At 40.3% G+C, this 19,079-nt stretch overlaps 1 protein-coding gene across 1 annotated transcript; it reads left to right on the top strand.

Moving 5' to 3' along the window:
• Positions 1 to 338: 338 nt before the first annotated feature.
• Positions 339 to 5,287, top strand: LOC130712406 (uncharacterized). The gene is made up of 4 exons (XM_057562240.1): positions 339 to 408; positions 1,051 to 1,574; positions 1,775 to 2,109; positions 5,098 to 5,287. The coding sequence occupies exons 1-4, from the start codon at positions 339 to 341 to the stop codon at positions 5,285 to 5,287; spliced, it is 1,119 nt and encodes a 372-aa protein (XP_057418223.1).
• Positions 5,288 to 19,079: the final 13,792 nt, after the last annotated feature.

The raw sequence follows: 19,079 nt of genomic DNA, 5'->3' as shown, positions 1-19,079 counted from the left end.
CGATTAATTGATAATAAAATATTGAAAATGAAAAAAAAAAGACTCACATTGACTGAAGATTAAACTGTCAAAGAAAGGAAAGGAACATCATAAAATTGTGCAAGAAAAACAATGACACACAAAGAGTTTAGTAAAAAAATGATGCACGATTTGGATTAGAAGTGCTCAACAGTCAACATTGATTTCAAAATTAATTCTTCACAAATTTACATATAGGCCCATGATAGAATATTCACTCATGTGCATTAATTTATTAAATTACTGTCTTACCCTCAAAGCTACAAAAACTTCTCTTTTATTATATATATATATATATATATATATATATATATATGGATATGGATATGGATATGGATATGGACATGGACATGGATATAGATATGGATATGGATATGGATATGGATATAGGTAGATAAGTAGATAGATAGATATATATAGATAATGTATTTATTTAAGTAAGAGAGAAAGTTTTTATTTTTATTTTTATTATTCTATTAAATTTTAACATTATATCTTTGCAAGGTTGTTATCTAAATGAAGAAATTACATAAAATATTGCGTAAGAGAAATGTAGTAAAAGAAATTGATTGCCTCATGAATTTCCAAAGAAATTAATAATATATTATTAAATGAAAAAAAGAAACTCTAATAATAGACTTTCCCTTAGTGATTTTAACAAATAGAAAAAATATATGAACTTTAATTGGTTCATTTAGGAAAAGACAATAATATTCATTCATCTCTCTCCCAAAAATATTAATAACTTAAATTATAATTGAAATTGATAATATATTATAAAATGAAAAGTAAATGCTCTGATAATAGGCTTTCCTTTACTGATTATAACAAATAGAAAAAGTTTATGAACTTTAATTGGTTCATACATGGAAAAATGTTTCCCATTAATACAATAATATTCATTCATCAGTATTTCTCCCCAAAAATATTTTTTTATTGTTAACATTTTAATATATACCAAAGCCTTATAAGAAGTAGCTAGGCATCTTCATCTGCATTGTATCATCAAAAAAATGAATTTCTTTTTTACAGAGTCAGACCCTAGAGTCGTTGTGCCTATGACACAAGATGAGTTCATCAGTTTTCATAACATCGACCGCCAACTCTTCTCACGCTTGGTGGTAGAACTTGGTCGTGAAACTAGCCAATCCACTCATGTTATGGCCTTCATTTTGTGGGTTGAAAATAAGATCAAGAATCTCAAAATTGTGGAAACTTTGCTCAATTGGCACTACACTCATCTTAGCAACCTCACAGATGAGGTCATTGTGGTGTTGAATTGCATTGAGGGCGCTGATATTCCTTCTTTTGCTAACCATGAACACTCATTGCCTCTGATCCAAAGCATCATGGGTGCCACATTCACTCTCCAGTACTTCCATTATAATCGGATGGAAATCATCAGTGCAGTGACCAAGATACTCAATGATGTGTGTATAAGCGCTTTCACTGACATAGTGCATGAAGTGCAATATGTGAACGCTATAAAGTTACAAAACTATTCTGCAACAAACTATTATGAGGAATTGCCGTATAATCCTTATTACATGCAACAGGTAGTCGAGGACAAACACAATTGTACATGAAATGGCGTAGTAGCCCCGATGAAAGGATTTTTTTAATAGAATAATATTCGATAGTTGAAATTTTCCTACTTAAAATTTTCTATTGCTTCTTTTAGTTAAACATGGTTATTTTTGCATAATATGTTATATTATCTACCCTTCACTCATTGTTTCTTGTTCCTTCACTGTAGGAAGTGCATGATACTTCTGCTTCTGAGGTTGCATTTGTTCCCCAACAAATTGCGGCAACAGTTCCACAATGGAATCAATTAGGAAATTATGAATCTAATCATAATGAAAGTCAAGTTGAAACATATGATGCTTCAGAAAAACTAAATTTTAATGAAGACATCATAACTTTGGCAAAGCCGGTGTTTACACAGGTTGTTGATGAAGCTACTACAATTACTATTGAGAATGATAAAGGAAAGGGAAAGAAGGTGACTAAAGAAGAAAGGACAATCTTTATGACATTCTGCAAAGGATACCCAATTTCTGAGGCTGAATTGCGACAACACTTTACAAGGTTCTTCCATTATCTTCCTCACTCTTTAATAATATTTTTTTTTCTAATTTATACATGTTTGCCTTAAATACATTTTTAGTTCAACATATAACCTTTTAATATAATCTTATCCAAGTTTAAATCAACAAAAAAAATTACTTACAAAATAAACACTAGAACCATGCACTAAAAATGAAACAATCCATAAAATATAAGTGAAGTTATCTCTCTAGCAGAGCTATTACCATACCATGAAGTGCTTCAATACAAACTCTTCTAATTTATATCATATTATTTATATAACCCTCTTCGAGAACTCTTGGACGTATAAGTAAAATAGATCTTTGGGGAAACCCATTGTTCAAGTTGCTATAGTGGACAGATGTTTCCCATTTTCAACTTCATTTTTTTACCATGACGACATTTAATAACCATGTTGTATATCCAATTTCTCGGATAACTTTGGCCTGGAGGAATTCGAAAGTTTCTCGCTTGATAACTTTCTGCTTCTTCATGCTCGTACATCTCTTTTTCTCCGCAATCGTAATGTGCTTTGGATCTATTGCTAACTTGTGACATCAAAAGTTGGGTAATTGTTGGTAAAGCAGCTCTGGTCACAAAAACTCTTTAAATTCCTCATTTTCTATGGTAGCCTCGATGCTAATTTGGTATCTTGGTTGATATCTCCTTAATATTGGTCGTGTTACTTCTCGTCTTATTAGTTGCGGCTGAGGTGTTCCCATTTTGTTGAGCCTGTGTTACTCCTGGTCTCGAATTGCGACTGAAGAGTTTTTGTTTGGTTGAGCATGTATTGGCTCTCATTTTCATAGGGTGTCCTCTCCTATTTGCTACCTGTTTTTCTTGGTCGAGCTGCTTTAGTTGGTGGTTGATCGTCTTTGGTTTTTAATTTAGGTGTTGTTTGTTGTTTAGCTGGAAGCATGTAGTGGTAGGTCTTTCGGTTGGGGTCTTGTTTGGTGTTGCATGGGTTTTTTCGGGGCTTTTCGATTCCTTAGGCTTTTTTATCTTTTGTGGTTAGGTTTTTTGCACTGTAGATTGCGACTGGTTGGGCTTTATTCTTTACAATATTTTTTAAGATTGTACAGTTATCAACATATTTATCATTTTGCTTTCTAAAAAAAATATTGGCCAGAGATGAATATGATCGATATCCTATGATGGAACTCCTCCATGGTCTAGGGAGGCGTACAAAATGAGCTAGAGAAGCTTCTTTAAGAATTTACTAGAATGCCTCCTTCAAATCTTCCTCTAATGGGATAGACAACCAACTTTGTGTTATTCTTTGTTCATCACCAACTATTGGTTTCTCTAGTTTTGAGACCCTTTGGGCGATCTCTTTTAGGTCATGCTTGCCCGTCATGGCCACTAGTTAGTTAGGGATTTGGTTCATCTGATTATCCTCTTATTAAGAGTGGGCGATCTTCAAACATATCGACCTCGTTTATTGTTATTTAAGTTAACCATTTTCCGAACATATTATTGTAATCTTCCATCCAGAATGAGGTCTTCCACTGTGTCAATGAGGGGTATAGATTCAACAAAGGTATAGTCATGTCCCACATGGAACTCAGTTTATTCTTATATATACTTATGAACTTGGTCTCAGGGAGAGGGATTTATCAACGTCTCGAAGTTTCGTATTAATCACTTCACAGTATATATGAGACAATGAAGCTTTCGTAGGGACATAATTAGTATACCTTCCACGAGGGTCTTTCTTTCATGTTCTTATCTTTGTCCTATATCACTCCTCTATTTTAAGACACACTTTCTATTTTTGTGGGTTACCAACGATCGGAATGCTAATATGTCATCTTTCAGTTTGTCATATTTGACTGTAAGAAGTAAGAGTATTATGATTGTTTCAGATGTTGACTTAGCTGGATATATTGCATAATTTAATGGTTACAAAGACTCAAAAAACTAGTGCAGGATTAATCGGAAGTCGATATTGGAGATGATTGTTGCCTCTTTGTAAAAAGCCGATATTTGAGTAGCTCATCATGTTCTTTATCCAAGTGTTGTGCTTGGTCCTGTGGCAGAGTGTCGTTGACTTTGCAAGTGGAAAGACATTTGTATGGTAATTCAAATGTCTTTGCCTCAATCTTTCCATCATGTGAAACCTTATGAAAAAAGGAATTTTCATACTTTGGTGCGATGCAAACCTCAATTAGTGTTATCCTTAACAAACAAATTAAAACAATTTCTACAACCATTATCGTCTACCTTTGATATTTTCAAAATGTGATGCTTGAAAGATATGCTAAAGTCAGCCTTAGTAAGCGGTAATAATAATACTGACCCATTTTATTTAATGTAATGTGATATATAATTTTTGTGATGAAACATGTGGAGGAAATAACTCTGAAGTATTTGCATGCTACAATAGTGATAATTTCGTCAAAATGAATACCCACAACTGTAGTTGTGTATTTCGATGGCGTTGGTGTGCGCATGCACGATGTATATATATGCACACACACACATATATATATTAGGTGAATGTAATATATTTATTTAGGAATGAGATCAGGATTAGTTATGTATTATTCCACTTATTATGTATAGATGATTATAAGTTATATATGTGTACACATACATATATATATATATATATTAAGTGAATGTAATATATTTATTTAGGAAATGAGATCAGGATTAGTTATGTATTATTCCATTTATTATGTATAGATGATTATAAGTAAACATTGTTTAATGGTTACATTACTATTTGCAAAATTCTATAATTTTACATTTTTAATCTTAATAGTTATGCTACTATCTTTATAGTTAATATTGCTTGTATCTAATATGTATGATAAAATTTATATAATTATCTAAATTTCCTTCTAAGTCTAGTAGAGTTTCTATTTTCTTTTCATAAAGTTGTATTGATGGCCACAACTTCTATCTATTTTTTTCCTCTTTTAATTTGTGCACTTCATTCTTTGTCGATTATATAACTTACATGTTATTACGTATACCCAACAGAAAATATGGAGAAGTGGTAGAGTCAGTTTTAATGGAAGATGTGGTGCCGCCGACACAACCATCATTTGCTCGCCTTGTGATTCTTGATGAGACAAAGGAAGTAATTGACAACTTCCTTACTCCATTTGGTCGACTTGGATTCACCATAAATGGCAAGCATGTGTGGGCACGGAAATACGTGCGCTGGTAATGTATTGGAGCAAGGAAACTTCTTCTTCGTGATTTATTGAAATATGGTTTGTTGTTTGGATATTGTGGTTTTATCAATCATGATCTTGCATTGACATTCCATATCATGTTTGGTTAATAAATTAGGAATTTTCAAGACATAAATAAAGTTTCCAAATAACATCTTGAACTGCTTTGTTAAATTATGTTAGAACCCATGTTCTTTTCATGTCATCAAAATATAGTTTGAATAATACTATCGAATTTATGTAGTTATTTTCTTTCATTAGTAGTTTTATTGACCACATAAGTTTTTAAATATTTTTTATTGTATAATATTATTCAATGTTAATTTATAGACTTTGTTCCTACCAAGAACATAAAGATAGGGTATAATACCTAGAGTGAAGGGATTGCACAAGAGAGAGAATCTAGAGAGGGAAATGTGTAACTGCCTAGAGAGAGTGTAACCGCTTAGAGAGAGAAAATAACTGAATTTATAGTTTGTTATTGATCAATTGAGCCAAGAGTCACGTATATGTGGTAATCGCTCCCTATTTATAGGCTAGAGGCTGGACCTTGCGAGTTAAGCCACCCCTATTGGGCCAGTTAGGCCTCGCGGGGGAGGCCCAACTCTGCGCCTGTGTGACCGCCTCGAGGCAGGCAGCCCTGGGCGAGGCCCTCTAGGGAGCTCACCCAATCCACAAGTCCACAAGACACCGACTCGAAGCATGAGATCTAAGTGTGTCTTTATGAATAAAGGTACAAACATTAGTAGAAGCTAGCCTAAGTTAAGACTACTGAGAAATATAGTAGGTCGCCAACATGGCATGAGGTGAATACAAATTTTCTCTTTGCAAGTTTCCTACAAGTCCACAAGTCCACAACTGCACTTGTGGCGACAAAGACAAGTCCGCTCGCCTTGTAGCTTTAGCGAGCGCCTGTTAGTTTGGTGGCCTGGCACGTGTCGCGCGTGATGTGCTGATTGAATTGCGAAGGTCAGCGAATTTTCAGAATCTCAACCGCTGCTCTCGAAACGTCCCCTCAAATCATGATAAAGTCAGTCCCTCTAGATTTAAGTCAATCAACCGTTGTAGCTTCCCATTTAATGCGTCGTTTGCTCTTCCCAAAAACCCGCGCCTTTCCCCAAAGTAATCATTTATTTTCGTCATCATGGGGCACGATCTCCACTACTCCCCCACGATCACAACCAACCATCTACAGGAGATCCACACGCGTCTCCTTCCAACAGTCACCCCCTCCTATAAAACCCTATTCCCACACCATATTCCACTTTCGAAACCTCCACTCTTTGCATCCTTATTTTGCTCCCAAGAACTTCTCAGAAAACCGCCACTCCAGCGCCACTATTTTCCATTCCCTCGGATTTTCCCTGCTCGTGTTTGTCCTCCAGTTAGTTCCCCTACTCAAATTCCCACTTGCACATTTTCTTCCATTCCTTTTTCCAAAAATGTCTCCCAAGCGTCGCACTAGAAACTCTTCTCAAAGCTCCACCCCGACACCAACGGCTCCGGTTGACCCCCCTCCCCCCGGGGGAATCCCCCTTGACGAGGAGGCGGCTAAGGCTTTCTGGTTCAAATTATTCGCCACCCTTCCCCAGTCTGTTTCTGAGAGCCCTTCTCAAGAGGCCATCCGCCAGCCCTTTGAACATACTACTGACGAATCTGTCACCGACGTTGCTCGTCGGGCCGGTGGGCTTTGCTTCGAGAAGCCCCTCGAATCTATCCTCTACACCAGCGATTGTAAGAGCAAAGACCATTCGTGGCAAAACCACTCAATCGAAGACGCCGCGAAAAAGAAGAGGTCTCACTTCTTCTATTTCTATGAATACCTGCCCCTCGATCTCGAGACAAAATTCTCGTTCTCGTCGTTCCTCTACCAAGTAATGAAGGAGGTCAACGTCGCCCCGTGTCAACTACACCCGAACGCCTGGGCCTTTGCAAAGTGTTTTGAGATGCTCTGCGACGTGGTTGGCCTTGAGCCCTCAATCACCCACTTCTTCTACTTCTACGTCGTGGAACCTAAGTCCTTGCGGTCCCAGGGTTGGGTTTCTCTGAAATCCTGTGTCGGGGGCCAACGTCTTCACCCTTACAAGAGTAACGCAAAAGACGGATTTTCCCGCCGGTACTTCCGGGTAGTGGTCCGTCCCTCGTATCCCGAGGTCTTCACCTTGCGGGACGGGACCGCCCGCTTCCCTTTTTACTGGACCGAGGCCCCCCACAATGTTCCCAAAAAGTCAGAGGCATCGCTGAGTGACGAAGACAAAATCATCCTCAGCTTCTTCGCCAAACTCCCCATCCTCGACTTCTCCTAACTGCTGAAGGCTGCTCGTGAAAACACCCTTTCCCAAATCTTAGGTCACGATCCCTTCTCGCCACGAATCCTTTCCAGTTTCTCCTTATGTTGTTTGTCGTACATTCTACCTTGAATTTCACTAATGTTTTGCTTTTCCTTTTCAGAAGAACTGCAGTTCACCAAAGCCGAACTGATGAGCGCCCTCACTGCCAAGGTTGTCCAATTTCCTCTCGAGTTCAACATTGACGGGGAAAAAAGAGACGTACCGCAGCTTCAGATGTTGATGGCAAGGTTGCTGGCCCCTCGCCTAAAAAAAGTCAAGAAAGCCAAGAAACTCGTGTCGGCGACACCCTCGCCACTCAACAGACCCGGAGGGCAAGGTGGCTACCTCATCTGCCCCTCAGGGAGACGTTGTCATACGTCCCACCCCTGAAGATAGGGTCGCTTACCCGCTCGCGCTGAAGTGATTGCCACCAGGGAGGAGTTTCTTGCATCCAAGTATAAAGAACAGGCGTCCCTACGTAGTGACTTGGCGTCAAAGGATGAGGCCCTCGCGGCTGTGATGGGTCAAGTTGAGGCTAAAGACCAGGCTGTCGCGGATCTGAAAGCCCAAGCATCCTCCGATGTCGAGGTGCTTGAGAAAAGGTTGAAGGATGAAGTCGCCGTTGCCGCTGCTGAAGAGCGTGGTCGTGGCTTCTTTCTCGCCAAGGCCCAAGTACTACACCTCAATGATCAACTGGATCTTCGCCCAATGGGGGCTTTCAAAAGAGTTACTCATGCTGGCTTGGTCGGTCCAGATGATCCTCCGAGCTTTAATGAGGAGAGTTTCCTGACTGTTGAAGATGAAGAAGAGTAAAATGTTAATAAAATTGTTGATAAATGATTGCTATTACATTTAGCTTGAATTGTAATTTCAACCGCCCTTTGGGGCTGGATATTAATGAATATGGTCGCTATTTTGGCTTTATCAGCTTAATGTTTCGTCTTTCGCCACTTTGTTTGTTTTCAACTTAAACCTGAATTACGTTTAATGACATTGAAAGTGTGTAGGGTTTAACTAGGACTTTTTGCTCAGTTTATTTGAACCAAGACTTAATTCACACGCTTTTCCCGTAAGAGCAGGTATGGCCTCGCCAACTCTACTCGGCGAGGACTTACAGTGACTCGGGTCCCAATGGCCATTTGGGTTGCCCAAGGCTTGGCCTAGTTAAGTGTGCTCACCCTTATTCGGGGAGGCTTTTTGGATAAGAAGCTTATCCCACACATCGCCAACGGATAGCTGCGATTGCGCCGGACTTTCCGGAGCGATCCCTAGACATCAAGGTCGTGTTGGGATCGCCACCTTCCGAGAAATTTTCCCATCGTGCAACCGCTACGATTCAGTTATTTTGTAGGAGTATTACTGAGAATTTCCTTTTTGTATTTGATTGTAAAAATATTTTTACATTTTTTTAGGGATGCCTCATTAAAAAACTCTCGTGGTGGAGAAAAAGAATACATCTTTATTTTTAGTCCTAATTTTTGTTCCAAGCTCGCCCTGCTGAAGCCAAGTCCTACGTTTTTGCTGTAATGATTCTGGGAGACCGCTGTCAGCGACTTCCAAAATTTTCCCTAGACGCCGTTGTTCCGGCGATGCTCCGAAGGGACTACCGCCTGCTGCTCCATTTTCCCCTTTCTGTCACCTTCGAAGTGATTGTTCAGGAGAATTGGCTTCTTAAACTTGGGCAGGCCCCACTTGGCGTCCTTCTCACTCTAGTAAAAAAGGTCTAAATTTTTTCCTACCAACTTCTCCAAACGGTATTCTTGCTCCATTGTAAGCCCAGGCTCAATCGTCAAGACTCCCCTACTAAACTTGAAAAGCTCAAGATCTCCGATCAAGCCTGCCCATCGTTCCTCCGCAAAAGGACTAGTGAACTACTCAATCATACCTGTCCTCTTTTCGGCTCTTTCTTCATAACGGATCGCTCTACGCCCGTCGTTCCTCGCGCTAGCCAACTGTCCCTCCCTGCTTATTCTGCCCTGGTCCTTCTCTTGAAAGTCCCTCTGCTCCTGATCGCCCTCTAAAACCTCAATTTTGTGGCACTTGTGACCTGCAACAGCTCCCTTCTTGCCATATAGACTCAAACAGCTATTATAACATTCTATTGCTCTCCGCTGATCAACTGCTATCTTTCCTATCTTGCCATTGTTTAGTGGGTACTTCACCGCCAGGTGAGCCGTTGAAATCACTGCACATAGGCGAATCAGTGTGTTCCGACCAATGATGACGTTGTACGACACTACCATCTGCAAAACCAAATACCTTACTCGCAGAACCTTTGCGTTGTCACCAATACCAAAAATTGTGTCCAGTTCCAGGTATTCGCGCACCCAAACTTGTTCTCCTGAAAATCCCACCAGAATTCTTGTGTACGACGTCAGGTCCTGATCTGTCAGCCCCAGCTTGTCGAACGCATCGCCATAGATTATATCTGTCGAGCTGCCCTGGTCTAGGAGTACTCGCCTTACGTTGAAACTATTGATCCTTACCATGACCACTATGGGATCATCCTTATGGGTCTTGATCCCTTCGAAATCAGGCGACGACACTACTATATCCGGACGGTGGAAACCAAACAGAATCTCTTGTACTGAACTTACGGCTTTGACGTGTCTTCGCCTCTCCGCCTGAAAATCACCCCCGCCGCTGAAGCCTCCGGCGATCGTATTGATGGTTCCAACTGGTGGCTCTAGTTCCTTGTTAAAGGATTCCTCAGATCCCTTCTTTCCAGTCTCCTTCCGATCTCTCGCCGGGGTCGAGCGACGGTTGTCCTGTCGACGCTCCTCACGTTGGTGATCCCCTTGCTGGCAGTCACCCAGCTGACAGTCGCCCTGCTGACGGTCACCTCGATCATACTGTTGTGAGCATCTCGCCTTGATCATCCTTTCAATTTCTTTCTTTAGGGTGAAGCAGTCATCAGTGTCATGGCCCGCCGAGCGGTGGTACTCACACCATTTAGTCTTGTCTACCGCCACTCGTGGCGAGCGCGCCTCTTGCTTGACCTCTGCAACTGCATGCGTCGCTTACACCTCGCGAAGCAAGTCTGTCAAATGTGCACTCAGGTCCTTGTGTGCTTCCTCTTGCCGACGTGATCCTTGCTGTTGCCAAGGGCGACGCCACTCAAAACTCTCTTTCTTCGGATAAAGCTGCTCCTTAGCGTATTTCTCCAATGACTTACCTTTCTTCTCCCTTCGCTTGTTGTTTTCACCTTTTTCCCAGTCTTGTCCGTCCTTTTTTAGTTGTTCCACTTGTACGCCATCTTTCTCCTTCTTCGCGCGCTTTCTTTTGAACGCATCATCCTCCTCGTCCAAAATGTAGGTGTTTGCCCACGCGCGAATCTCTGCCATTGAATGAGCTGGCTTCCTGCTTAGCTTGTTGTTCAACATTCCAGGCAACATTCCATTCTTGAAAGCTCTCGCACAAGCGTGCGGCACGAATTCCTCGATCTTGACAGACGTTGCGTTGTACCTTGCAACATACTGCTTCAGAGTTTCTCCGTCTAACTGGCGAACGTTGTACAGGTCATCAATCGTGATTTGTTTGAGCTTGCTCGCAGGAAACTGAACAAGAAATTTTGAGGAGAAATCACGGAAGTTTGTGATAGATCCACAAGGCAGAGTCGTGAACCACGCCATCGTTGTGCCTTTGAACGTCGACGGAAACATTATGCACTTCACCGCGTCTGAAGCCGCACTGATCACCATCTTCGTGTTGAAATATAGAAAGTGATCCTTCGGATCCGTCTTTCCGCTGTAGGATTCCAGAACGAGGTTCTTCATATTGTCTGCAATTGCAACCTCTCTCACCGCCGCTGAGAAAGACTCGAATTCCACTATGGCCTCCGCCTCTCGCACTCCCTCATCCTGCTGCTCATGGTGGAAGTAGTCAAGTTGCTCTTGCAAATAGTCATTTTGTTGCTGAATGTCGTCAACGTTGCGTATCAAACTCCACCAGTCTCAGTGAGTAATTGGCCTCTGAGGTTGCGGTGATCCATTTTCCGCAAGGATCGTTGAGTTCTCCGGAGTTCCTTGCTACGAAGATGAGGATGGCGGAGTAGGCAATGGAGGTGTCGGAGAAGGAGGAGGAGGAGGCGGTGGAGGTAGAGGTGGAGGAGGAGTCAGTTGCTTAGGCTGCTCGCGACGAACCTCCTTGCGACGCGGTCTCCCCCTCACACGACGCGGTGGTGAACCGCGCCTCTGCTCCTGCGTCTCACTGCGTCGACGACGACGAGTTTCCATCGAAAACAACCGTAAACCAGAAAATCAAACCGAAAAAAACTAAAACCCAAGGAATTCAACAGAATTCCGAACTTCTCTCAATCGTAAAAGCAATCCATGTAGTCTGGGAATCGAAATTTACCGATCCCCACAGATAGTGCCAAATGTTCATACCAAGAACATAGAGATAGGTTATAGTACCTAGAGTGAAGGGATTGCAAAAGAGAGAGAATCTAGAGAGGGAAATGTGTAACTACCTAGAGAGAGAGTGTATCTGCTTAGAGAGGGAAAATAACTGAATTTAGATTTTGTTATTGATCAAATGAGCCAAGAGTCTCTTACATATGATAACCGCTCCCTATTTATAGACTAGGGGCTGGGCCTTGCGAGTTAAGCCACCCCTATCAAGGCCCAACTCTGCACTTGTGTGACCACCACGAGGCGGGCAGCCGTGGGCGAGGCCCTCTGGGGAGCTCACCCAGTCTAGACTTAAATTTTTTCGATGTACCAAAAATAATTTAGACATTTCAATGAGGTAAAAGCATATACCGCATACACATAAATGAATACCATATGATGTTTTTCTCCATTTACTTTCATGGGCATAATAGTATTCGCCACCAAATAGGTGATGTGTTGGTATATATAACTCTTGTAACTTATTGAGGTTAGTTTATAACTATGCGTAGCGGATATTGTTGCTTTGAAATATATTGTCTGTAACATGTCTCATTCCAAACATAAATATAAATTACACACTTTATTGCTTTTAATTACAAATCAAACTCTACAAGTTATAAGTGATATATCAGTAAACACTTATTTGGTGGTGTACCTTGGACAAAGCCTTACTTTCATCGTACAACTCAGAAAAATGATATCTACTAAGTTGAAGCTATGAGAGTTTTATAGCTATTGAGATATTTTTTCTCATGTATCTCAGTGAAGATAGATATTAGTTTTCTTTATGTCTAACCTTAGAAAGTACGTTCAGTATAAACATGATATTTGAACTAAGACAACATATGAGATAAATCAATTAAGGTTTTAAGAACCGATCCACAAAAACGAAACGGTCCCGACGTAACCAATCATCCATAATATCAAATAAATCATTTTCATCAGAAACTAAGGCGCTTTAGAGAGAAATGAACATTAACTTGAATACCGAGAGACGTTTGGTATAATGAGAAATTTAGGTATGAGTAATAAAGCCTCATATTGCTTATTGTAAGATCAAGTTTTGATCTAGTAGTACAACTCTATGTTTTGACGATTACATGTTAACCTTTTTGATATGAACAATTGTGGTACTCTAACGTGTTTCTCTGAGTGTGCTATTTGCAGGCTCTGACCTCAACTCAATCTCACACAAATCAGAAGCACTGTGTATAAAGAGCGACCCAAGCAACGCTTTCGCATTCACCATGTTCAGTATGAACAGTGGAAAAGCTTCAGAAGTTCTGAAGTTATACAAACTCTGATGTGGACTCAGTCACTAGAAGTTCTGAAGATCCAGAAAGTCTGATAACCAAGAAACACTGAAGGCTCAGATATTCTGATGGTGTAGAAGACTCTGAAGATCTAGAAGCTGATCAGTGAAATTCTGTTGTCCAGAAGCTAGATACTCTGAAGGCCATGTTCTTCCCTCTGAGTTCAGAATCAGAAGAAACATTAATCAGAGGATCTGGGCTTTCCCTCTGACTCTGATCAACCGGCTTCACAAGTTCCAATATGAAGTATTCCCCTGATCAGAAGTCTCCTAGGTTTAAAGGTCAAGTCGCTATCCAAGTACAAAAGCAACTGTACCTTCCTGACGACCTACCTAACAGTCTCAGACACAGCAGAAGCTGGATTTTCCAGAACTGCCCTCCAACGGTAGCATTTCCCATGCAACGCTCAACCCTAATCCTTGGAGTATATAAAGAGGCTGAAGACTGAAAGAAACGGCTAGAAGCATTCACATACGCGCAAGACAAACTTAAATTCTTCTAAGCTTTCTTTCATCTGAAATTCATTGAGTTTACTATTAGCTTTTTAGAAGCAAATCTCTTGTAAACAATTCTTTGATAAACAGTTTGTTTAGTTCCTTTAGGAGATCAAGGCTGATCGGATCCTAGAGAAGACTAAGAGAGTGAATCTTAGTGTGAGCTAAGTCAGTGTAATTGTTAGTCACTTGTAGGTTTCAAGTGCAGTTGTAACTCTTACCTGATTAGTGGATTGCCTTCATTCTAAGAAGGAAGAAATCACCTTAACGGGTGGACTGGAGTAGCTTGAGTGATTTATCAAGTGAACCAGGATAAAATCCTTGTGTGCTTTTCTATCTCTTATCTTTAGCACTTAAGTTCTCGAAAGATTTGTCAAAATCTTTAAGGTGGAAGTTTTATACTGAAAACGTTATTCAAACCCCCCCTTTCTACCGTTTTTCATACCTTCACTTATGAATATTTTTTTTAAATATGAATAACTTTTGGTAGTTTTTTAGGACGGTAGATCGGTTAAAGATAGTTTAAGGTAGTGAATTGCTTAGAGTATTTTATATTGATGGAGATCGAGTGTGTTAGAAATATTGAACAAGAAATTTTATAGCTTATTTGTTTAATAGTTGACTTTGTACATCAAGTTGGTTTTATGAAAGAGTTCACTCAAATGGTGGTGCTCATTACTTGTATTAGTTTTGGGAATTATTATTAAGACCCCTCACCCCTATTTAGACCCTAAAAATATGGGAAATGTCTAAAATACCTTTAATGAAAAAAAAATTAAAAAATACCCCTCCCTCCATCCTCACCTTCTTCCTAATGCTTTTTTGAAATCCCCCCCCCCCTCTCCCCCCTCTCACCACATACTATTTCTTCTTCCAAACCCACTCTCAACTTCCCACATTGTTGCCGGCCACCGCCTCCACCACCCACGCCACCACCGCTGTTGTCCTCACCCAACACCATCACCAACGTCGCCACCGCGGTCGTCGTTGTCACCCGACTTCTCCTACCTCGTTGCCATCGTCATTTATGAAGGTACTGCACTCTAATCCCGATCTAGATCTATCGCACTCTCATTAAGCGTGAGCATCGTACTCTTTGTGTGCGTCAGGTTCGCACCCTGAGAGTGAGACAGGGACGCACACTGATAGTGTGTTTATCTGTTATATTTATCCAGACGCATTGTTTAACCGCGTCGCTGTCGCACTTATAAGATGCGTGTGTGACGCGCTTTCAACGTGCGATTAATACATTTCTGGCCTGTAACAGAAACAGTAAACAATTTACATATTTTCTTTTGAATTTCAGGATGAGTCTCCCTGAGTCATATGAAGTGAACATGCCACAAGAAAGGCAATTAGCCAATGTAGAAGATATACATTATGTGCCAATTGCAGCGAACTACATAGAACAATTTACCACAGACAGGGTATTTTCATAACCAATGAGTGAGTTTATGTCAAATAAGTTGAATTTATATGTGATGCGTATATGTGTTAATATTTTGTAGGTTTTTGCTACTCGGGAGGAGCTTTTGGATTGGGCTAAGAATGTAGGAAAGCAACATGGCTTTGTAATCATAATTAGAAGGTCTGATTGTGGGAGCAAGGGTCATGGGAGTAAAGACAGACAAGTGGCTACTTTAGTGTGCGAGATGAGCGGAAAGTACAAACCATACAAGCTACGAAACTGCGTCAACAACGCACGCGCAGGGTGCGATGCTAACGCCTTTAAAAAGAGCGACACATATCACGCACTTTGTAACTGCGCGACTAACGCACTTCACTAAGGGCGTATATGTGCCTCACCTATGTATAGTCAGACACTGAGACATCAACTCTGACACTAATTAATCGCACCTTCAACATGGGCCTACGTCGCTCCTTGGGTAGGTGCGAGAGAAACGCACTACAAGGGTGCGTTCGAAAGGGGTAATTTCGGGTTTCAAAAATTTCCTTCGGTCTAAATAGAGGTGGTGGGGGGGGTCTGAATAACAATTCCCATTAGTTTTTTGCATAAACTAGAGAACTCATTTACTAGTTTGCATAACCTCAAAAATTCTAGAAACATGCGATGCAACTGCACCTAAATCTGGTGCGTTTGCATTGCTGGAAATAAAAGTTAGCATCTACTCCCTCTATTCGAAAATCGTTGTTGTTTTAGATTTTTACTTATTTTTCAAAATGATTGTTGTTTTAAAAATTCAAGACTATTTAACATATTTTCTTTCACTTATACCCTTATTTAATATTATTTCCCTTACCCACCACTTTTTATTTTCACCTATCACAATTTCCATCTATTATTTAATCACTAATAATCATCCTCTCTCTTTAATATAACTCAATTTTAAATAAGGGTTTTTTTATCAATAAAAACATCAATTAATGAGCTCTAAAATTGTATACATAACCTTAAACAATAAGTGAATTATGTGGTACCCAGGATAATTTATGGGTATGGTACCTCATGTGGTATTTTAAATGATAATTTTTTTATTTTATTAAAAAAACGACGTATGATTTTCTATTGTAATTTCTAAAAATTAAAGTAATGAATTAATAACATATTGTTATTAAGTTTTTTTTATGTTATTTAATGTACGATTTGAAAACTAGGGTTTTAAGTTCAACTTGTAACTCCGGGAGATCATTTAACTTCCTTTTCTTACAGGATCTTCTTCCTTCATGCTCTACCTATATTGAACCTTCAAATCTTCCCTCATTCTCTTCTTCTAAGTTCAAAAAGTTGTATATTCTCTATTGATATATATCATTTTAGGTAGGGATGTCCAGCATGAACCGGACCGAACCGGACCCGATCAAACCGAGTCATTTTTTGGTATTTCAGTCCGGTCGGGCCGGTTCACGGGTCCAACGGGTAACAAAACTCGGTTTTTATAGGTTTGGTTCGGTCGATTTCGGTTTGGGCTTGAGCCCGACCGAACCGATCGAAGTAGTTTTAATTATAAAAAAAAATTTGGTCCAATCAACCTAGCCCACTCTCAAGTTCCTAACCCTCAACCCTAGATATAAAAGCTTCATTTCCCTAACCCTTGAAGACCCAGCAGCCGTCAAACATTTCTCCTTTCTTCCACCCACCTCTTCTCCACCACCACGAGCCACCACAACCAAGGGCCACTACAACCTCTTCCCCACACGAGCCTGCACCACCGCGAACCACCACCATCTCTTCCCTACCGCAAGCCACCTGTAAGACCCAAGTTTTTAGCTTAGAATAAATTAGTGAAATTTCTTATTCACGAATAATTTTGATGTAACGTGAAGTAAGGAAACTGGATAAACGTTTATTAAATGGAATAAATGTATGGAGAAGATATTTCACGAGAAGGTTAAAGACAAGATTCGAATCGACGGAACTTATGACGCAAGTATTATTCGTTTACGCCTAGGACAAAAACCCTAGGAAAAGATTAATTTATACCCTTGGAACACTATAGGAATAAATTCCAAAAATCTTCAAGAGGAATATAAGAATTTCTCATATTCCTTTCCATAACAAGCGTTTCGATATGAAACCCTGGAATGAACGAAGGTCAAATTCCAATACTCGGAAGTTTGCCGAAACTAAATCACTGATAGTTCAAGAAACCTAAAATCAACGGACGATGAAGACTTTTTCTATTCGGAGCTTCAAATGAAGATTCCACACGCGTACACCTATTTCTCTCGATGTTCCTAATCTTTCTTCAAAACGAAGTTTTCCCATCCGACATCAACTGAAAAAAGTAGTTTTTCGGGTAAAATCGATTTACACCGACTTTGGATCGTTTGATTTAATTCCAACAAACCTGTTTTGAGTTCGGGAATTCTGTCACCAGAACCTATCTTAAATTCACAGAGGAATGCGCAGGAAAAATCGAAATCGCGAAATTTTCATTTTTTCGCATTTACCAAAACCTTTAAATAGCTTGAAAATGAAAACACAAAAACAAAAAAACTCACCAACACACACACCCAAACCCGCGGCCAAGGAGGAAGGAGGAGGAGAAGAGTTTTTCGCCGATTCTTGCCTGATCGTCCCACAGTTCGTTGCTACGCGTAGGCCTCGAGGTACTGATGCTTTTCCTTACCTCTGATCGTAAATTCTGTCGCTTTTCTCTATGTCTTTCTGTGCTCAAAGTTTTGAGCTTTTTGTAAAACTGTCCAAATAACTTGATTTCTCTGTCTAAACTTATTCCCTGCGTGCCCCTGAACATGTTTAGCGGATTACATTTCGCCGAATCTCGTCGAATCGCCGCAGAACTTCAATTCTGCTCAAAAACCCATTTTTATGCTGAGGTTCCGCTTTTTGAATCAAAAACTCTCGACTGAGCTTAGCGTTAGTAGGATTAGTCGTCATAATCGTCGTTGGTGTCGACCCCATCTAATTTGTTTTTCGAAATTCTGATTTTGAGTTTCCGAGCTAAAAATATTGACCAAAATACCCCTGCGACAGTTTTCGACCCGATAATTTTTCTGAGAGTTTCCCTTGCCTAGATATCGCCTAAGAATACCTAGGAATCAATTTAGATCGAAGAAAAAGTTCGGAAACCCTATTTTTGAGAGTGGCCGAAACCTATTTGCTAGGGTACCGTGTTCAAAAATAATTTTTGGGTCTCTAGACCTGAGCCATTGCGTAGCTCTTTCCGTTTTCGAAATTTTGGCTCCGGTTTTGTGTCATTCCGAGTTCTGTAGCTCAAGTTATGCTCGTTTTAGCGAACGAAATCTCCGTTGTCAATTTGTGCCTAAATAGGAACTCTGAAGCTTTAGAGGCTTTCTTTACGATTTCGATTAGTATTAGTAGATCGTGTTGCTTGTAGTGAAACTTGTGTTGATGATTGTGTTTTCTTTGTTCTAGGTTCGCAATTTCCATGCCCAACTTCTACTCACGAAGGTAAGGGTAACTCGGTTTTAGAGCGTCTTTGAGTCTTGCCTGCTTTTATCGCACTGCCTGCGTTTGAGATGAAGATGTTTATATTGATTGGCATTGGATTATGATTATTATGCTTGCAATGTTGTATGCTTGCTTATGTTGACTGTTTCTGAGGCTTGTGCCAAATGTTTTCTGAAGGCTTCGGCCGAGTGAACTTATTGAGACGTGTGTCTCCGTTTTCTGAGAGGCTTCGGCCGTTTACTGGTTTCTGTCAGTACAGTTTCCTAGAGGATGGAACATGTGGTTAATTTGGATTGGTCCTTGGTTGGGCTTTGTTGTTGTCTGACTTGGCATATAGGGCTTGAGTCAAGTGGCGATGAG

The sequence above is a fragment of the Lotus japonicus genome, chromosome 4, assembly GCF_012489685.1.
Source record: "Lotus japonicus ecotype B-129 chromosome 4, LjGifu_v1.2".
Lineage (NCBI taxonomy): Eukaryota > Viridiplantae > Streptophyta > Magnoliopsida > Fabales > Fabaceae > Lotus > Lotus japonicus.
This window is presented reverse-complemented; position numbering and strand designations above follow the sequence as displayed.